General features: G+C 40.9%; 1 protein-coding gene across 1 annotated transcript in view; it reads right to left on the reverse strand.

The window, feature by feature from the left end:
• Positions 1–275: 275 nt before the first annotated feature.
• wdr41 (WD repeat domain 41) overlaps positions 276–6,148 on the reverse strand; it is a 7,503-nt gene continuing 1,630 nt past the window's right edge. The window contains exons 3-13 of the mRNA XM_030769583.1: positions 6,009–6,057; positions 5,778–5,909; positions 5,493–5,555; positions 5,140–5,251; positions 4,639–4,701; positions 4,316–4,417; positions 3,322–3,506; positions 2,910–3,031; positions 2,548–2,633; positions 1,411–1,544; positions 276–608 (exon numbers count right to left, since the gene is read on the reverse strand). Of these exons, the coding sequence (XP_030625443.1) occupies positions 468–608; positions 1,411–1,544; positions 2,548–2,633; positions 2,910–3,031; positions 3,322–3,506; positions 4,316–4,417; positions 4,639–4,701; positions 5,140–5,251; positions 5,493–5,555; positions 5,778–5,909; positions 6,009–6,057 (1,189 nt within the window). The 3' untranslated portion in view covers positions 276–467. The remainder of the gene's footprint in view (positions 609–1,410; positions 1,545–2,547; positions 2,634–2,909; positions 3,032–3,321; positions 3,507–4,315; positions 4,418–4,638; positions 4,702–5,139; positions 5,252–5,492; positions 5,556–5,777; positions 5,910–6,008; positions 6,058–6,148) is intronic.

Here is a 6,148-nt window from a genome sequence, read left to right on the forward strand (position 1 = left end):
TGTCAGCAATAAAATAACTCAAGTCATTCAAGTAAAAGACACATAAAACACTTGCCAACATCACATAAGAACAAATGAGGACACACCACCACACTGAAATCATACAATCTGTGTGTGTGTGTGTGTGTTTGTGTGTGTGTGTGTGTGTGTGAGTAAAAACATGAGAAGGGGTGACTAGGACTTCAAACCCATGTTCTGAACACTCCTGATTCCACTGTTTCAGGTATCCATCAGGACCTTAAAATGTACCTGTGTGTGCATGTGTGTGTGTGTGTGTGCATGCAAGCTTGCATACATACATTTGTAAGCCTGGATGGTTTGAGTCTCCCCAGGTGAGAGGATTACTCATACACCGTGTAACAGAATAGGTTCAATATGGCAATGCAGAGACAAACCAGGGCCTCCAGTGACATACAGGTGGAAAGACTGAACCGGCAGGGGTGTGCAGTTATCTTGACTGGGTATGATCAGAGTCCCTGGTTCTCATCCAGCTTCTGGAAAAGGGCAAGACTTCGGAGTTGAGACTGTCGCTCCCCATCTCTCCACAGGATAATCAGGTGATCCGTGGAACATGTCAGCAGGCCTTTAAACGGGAAGTTAAGAAACATCTGGGAAAAGGAACAGAGAGGCCAAAGAGGTGAACTTTCACTTCATTTTCTGAGAGTATGGAGAGAAAAAATGTTTGCCTCATGTTCCTAGGTGGACATATCTTCTTTTTTCATACCACTTGGTCCCAATCCGCATAATCTGAATTAAAATAATTTAGTTATGTTAGCATTCCTACTAATTGAACAATACAGACAGTAAATGCTATGTAAAGGAGTTGTAGTGGTATTAAGTACAAAAACTGCTTTTAGTTCAAGTGCTTGCCTGCAAAACTCTCATACTTGTCAACGACCAAAACTCTCATTGGTGAAAATAATAGTTAGCTACTGTCAGACAATCAATAGTGAATTTGACTGGCATGTTGAACATTGACAGGCTCCTAAATTTAAAAGATGTTAAAAACATCAATATTTACATGACTGCCATCTCTCATACAAATCAATATCTCATATTTAAATCACTATTTTTGACACAGCTAAAATTAATTAAAAATACTGTCTATAAAAAGAACACGATCCGAAATTCAGACAAAAGATCTATCTGACCGATAGACAGAGTGACAGAGAGAAAATAAATGACAGAAGAGGATGAATAAAGAAAAAGACAGTAACATTAGTGGCAGATAAAGAGGGGAAGGAGAGACCTTTTTTGCCTGATAGAGAAAAAAAAAACATTCTTTCCTAATCTACAGTAACCAACTAACAATAGGCCGGATGACAGAGGCAAAAAAAAAAAAAAGTTAAGTTCATTATTTCAAACCATCAAAACTTCTTAGGATCTGGTCACATGATCAATAAACAGCACCTGCACTGCACCAGAGTGGCCAATCAGATCGCCTATTAGCTCTAGTGTGCGAAGGTTGGGAACGTCGAGGACTTTCTTTGCTGGAGGACCTGTTGGCTTACTGGACCTTCCAAACGACCATATCCCAAAGAACCCTGAAAAACAAAGAGAGAAGACAGAGAGAAAGAGAGAGAGAGAGAAAGAGAGAGAGAGAGAGAGAAAGAGAGAGAGACAAATGAATAAAACACACTTAACATTCACTGCAAGTGAACTCATAAATTCTGTAAACTGACCAAAGATGACATCATCCTACCCCACACTAACTCTGGGTTTGGCGATTTGCCAGTGAATGTAAGAATTTCGCTCACAGACCCATTCCTGAAGAGAAAAGTAGTCCTCAGACTGTCAAACTCTGTCAAACTATAAAACAACACTAAGAATCAGAAATGAAAGATATTTTCCCTTTTAGCGTAAATAGCTGTGGTGTTTAGAAAGGACTCGTCTGAGGTAACATGATTTGGTGCCAGAGTGTTCAAAACGAGCCAACACGACTAGACCTTTGTCTGACATATGAGAACACTTTACACACAGGACATTATACACACACACACACACACACACGCACACACACACACACACACACACGCACACGCACACACACACACACACACACACGCACACACACGCACACACACGCACACACACACACACACGCACACACACACACGCACACACACACACGCACACACACACACGCACACACACACACACACACACACACACAAGCTTAGCTCTCAGGCTGTGTGATGGATGAAGAGGGAGTGGAAAAGCCAAGAGCAGATCGTTTACAGACAGACAAACAGGGAGGGAGACACAGCGTGAGGTCAGGGCTGGAGGAGAAAGTAAGAGAGACAGAAACAGAGAAAGAGCAAAAGAAAGAGGAAGGGCAGGAGAAATGTGGGGGAAAATGACAGAGGAGACCTAATCTTGTTAAACATAAGAATATATATATGACTATTTCTCTGTTATCATTCCTCTCAGTGTTAGAAGCTATGCTGTCATTCCCTCTCTCTCTCTCTCTACTGAGGATGCCAAGTACTAAAGGTGTCGTCATGGTTACAGTGGGTGTGGCTGTTTGAATGTGTATGTCCTATTTACCTGAGGAGGCGGGTTCAGCAGGTAAAGGTAGGTCTTGTAACTCCCAAATCCTCACACTGCCATCCTCTGAACACGACATCAACTGACTGAAGGACATAACAACACACAAGAACCTCTTATCAACACATACAGATACTTTTGTCCCTCGAGGACATGCAAATACCTATCACCTACACCCTATGGATAACATACTATATAAACACAAAAATACAGAACATTCCAGAACAAGGATGCAGCAAACAAAGACTGTCCTAATAAACCATGTCACAACAGCATGTCCGACCTCTCAATATGTACTGTACATCGCCGACACAAACTGCTCTAACACACCTCCTCACACACCAACGCACACGTGTCCTTACCCATCGTCCAGCAGCATGGTCTGTAGGATGTCAGAGTCATGGGCATGCTTCCGATATGCCACCACACTCCTCCTCATCACATGATAGACATACAACCCACTACCCACTGCAACCACAACCAGCTGACACAGAGAGAGAGAGAGAGAGAGAGAGAGAGAGAGAGAGAATAGAAAAAGGACAATGACAAAAGACCTGTTCTGAGATAAAAAAAATGATATTAACAGAACCCTTATGCACCGAGCACTAAGAACAATATTAAGCAGTGGATGTATCTGTAAACATCGGACTCTTAAATGCAAAATGCCTCTCTTTCAGTCAGTCAAGTGCTAGCCATGCCATGGCTATTTGTTTGTTTATTTATTTATTTTCACTGTACACGGTGCGTAAAAACATATTTAAGAGAGAGATATACCTCTCCATCTGAGGTCAGGTGTTGAATAGACATCTCACTCTGTTTCTGCATGCTCATTCGAATCTCTGCCTGTCCGTCAGCAGGTCGTTCCTCCCACAAGATGTGTTCATATGCCCGGATTGTCCAATCAGCCGAGTCCCACAGAATCAGCTCACCAACATGAGAGCCACTGGCAAACAGCTCCTCTGGTTAAAACATAAATGAAAAGAAGAAGAAGAAGAATATAAGAATACATCGATGTTATCCCATTTTGTCACAATTATGTAGTACAACTTATTGAGGTGTTTTTAAACATAATAACGTGGACTGCAGGAAGCAGGTGTAAGACTTACAAAGTACATCTACAACATCCTCAAGGAGGAAGTCTAGCAGTGCTCACTAGGTCTCAGTAAATCACACAGAGAAGACAACAGACTAACATTTCATTAAAAATGAACACACCTCCTCACACTCCCACTGTCTTTGGTTCTTAACAGTTAAAGTGAATAGTCTGTGGTCATGAAATGAAGAGACTGGCTGATTGGGAGGGGGCAATCGCTAATAACTGTTTGACAAACCGTGTGAGGGGAAAAAAAAGGTTTGTATCCAGTATCTTCATGTCAGAGGACTGGGCTAAGTACATTAAGAACAGTCATGTGATGATTCAGATAAGATTAGTTTTTTCAAAAAAAAATAAAAAAAATGAAACTTCATGAAATCCAAAACAGCAATGGGGAAAGCAAAGGTAATTCCTCACTAACACCAATCTGAATAAAAAAAAATCAAGTAAGCATTTTTATTTATTTTTTTTATCATCCTGAACACAAATAAATTGACATTGATTCATGCAAATTTGAAATAACCCTTTGATGTATTTATTCTAGTGGAACAGATACATGAAAAATAAAAGATCAACGTTTCTCTTTCCCTTAGTGAAAATCACTTACGACCAATAATTATGACATTTGTGTTTGTGTGTGTGTTGTGTTCTGTCTGAGAGGGTGAAAAATCTCACCGTTGACTCTGATGAGGGCGTGAATACTGTCCTGATGATCGGCAAGATATCTGACAGTCACAACTGTCATGTCCAAATCAGTCGAAATGATTTTAAATATCACTAAAAACATACAAAACCACCAAAAGTCACCATGCTGAGACCTTAGACTCGCACCGATAGAAGCAGATATGACAAAGACACTCATTCATAAGTTCACTGGTTAAGTTTACATGAGGGGATTCAATCCCAGTCAAAGGCAAAAATATGATACTAAAAATGTCAATTTTGATTTTTCTCCCTATACCAACTGAACAAAGAGGAACAAAGTCACACCAGCTCACCGATCTCTCTGTCCTTCGCTGCAGCAATACAGCTCTTCGGTAATTCCACCATAGCAGTGATTCCTGAGAGAGAAGAGAGAGAGAGTGAAACCATCCTTTTAAAAACTCTTTCATCTTTGCCACTATATTATTTTTAAATGTGAAAATCATCACTTTTTTAATAGGTTAAGGTCGACTGGCTTTCACCTTTATTTTCTTGACAAACTGATCTGAAATCGAACATGAGCTGAGCAGATCCTCTGATGAGTTTAAAACTCATCGCATCCTCAGTGATGCAGTAAGTTGTACAATGCACAGCTGATCAAAACACTCTTCAGTAAATCAATACACTAAATCTGTCTGAGTTAATATACCGCAAACCGTTCTGTAATTGTGTGAGGCTCTGTGATACCAAACAGAGCAGCTCCACGTGGGACTGTGTGTCATGTGATCTGAATTGTTGCTCTGTGCCACAGGTGCGTCTGTGTTACTTACTCTGGGAGCATATGTATGTTAGTTTACCTGCATCACTGTAGTGCTCAGTCTTACACTGCAGCTGGAAATCTTTGTTCCAGACACACAACTCATTCCCTCCAGACAACCATACATCCAAATACTCCAACGCCAGCAGGCACTGTGAGAGAAAGCACAGCTCAGTCAGTGCTGACACACACACAAACAAATTCGTTTATACACACAACTCACCAATTCATTTATACACAAGTATACGCGCAAGCTATACATATATACACACACATACATATATATAAATATATACACACACACACACAAATACACACAATATGTAAAACAAAACACAGTTGCAGACCACACAACCCTATGACAGCCAATGCAGCACGGAAGACTATCAGTACCTTTACAGAAGACTGTAGATCTGACACTGTATGCACACGATTCCCTGTGTCTGGATCCCAGAGCTACAGAATTCAATTTAAGAAAACTTTGTCCAATTCACAACTGTAAGACAACCAGTTTAGTCCTACTCAACAATGACATCAACCAAACATTATATGAACAATTGCACACACATCTGACACACGTATGGCAAATAGAGAGAGAGTGTGTGTGTGTGTGTGTGTGTGTGTGTGTGTGTGTGTTTGTGTGTGTGTGTGTGTTTGTGTTTGTGCTTGTAAGGATACACTCAGAGATCTGTCTGAGGAAGCAGTGATGAGTGAAGTGTGTGGGTCTCCTCCTCCTCTGATGAAGGTGTAGGCCATCATGGCAGTGATCTGCTGAGAGCGACTCCGCAGTTCCAACAGACGCTCCCCTGTCTAAAGTATACACAGTCAATCCTTCTGTACAGCAAAAAAAGACACTGCACAACTCAGAAAACTGTGAAACAACATGGTACGCTCCAGAAACCCACTCACATCAACATTCCACACCAGTATAAGTCCATCGTCACCTGCTGAGGCAAACCTGTAATGACATTCAGAACACGCAATCAGTGAGAGGAAAAAACCTCCAAAAAATAAATAAAACGTTTCCTTCGAGACATAACTTTTAAAAA

This window comes from Chanos chanos, chromosome 3 (assembly GCF_902362185.1).
Source record: "Chanos chanos chromosome 3, fChaCha1.1, whole genome shotgun sequence".
NCBI lineage: Eukaryota > Metazoa > Chordata > Actinopteri > Gonorynchiformes > Chanidae > Chanos > Chanos chanos.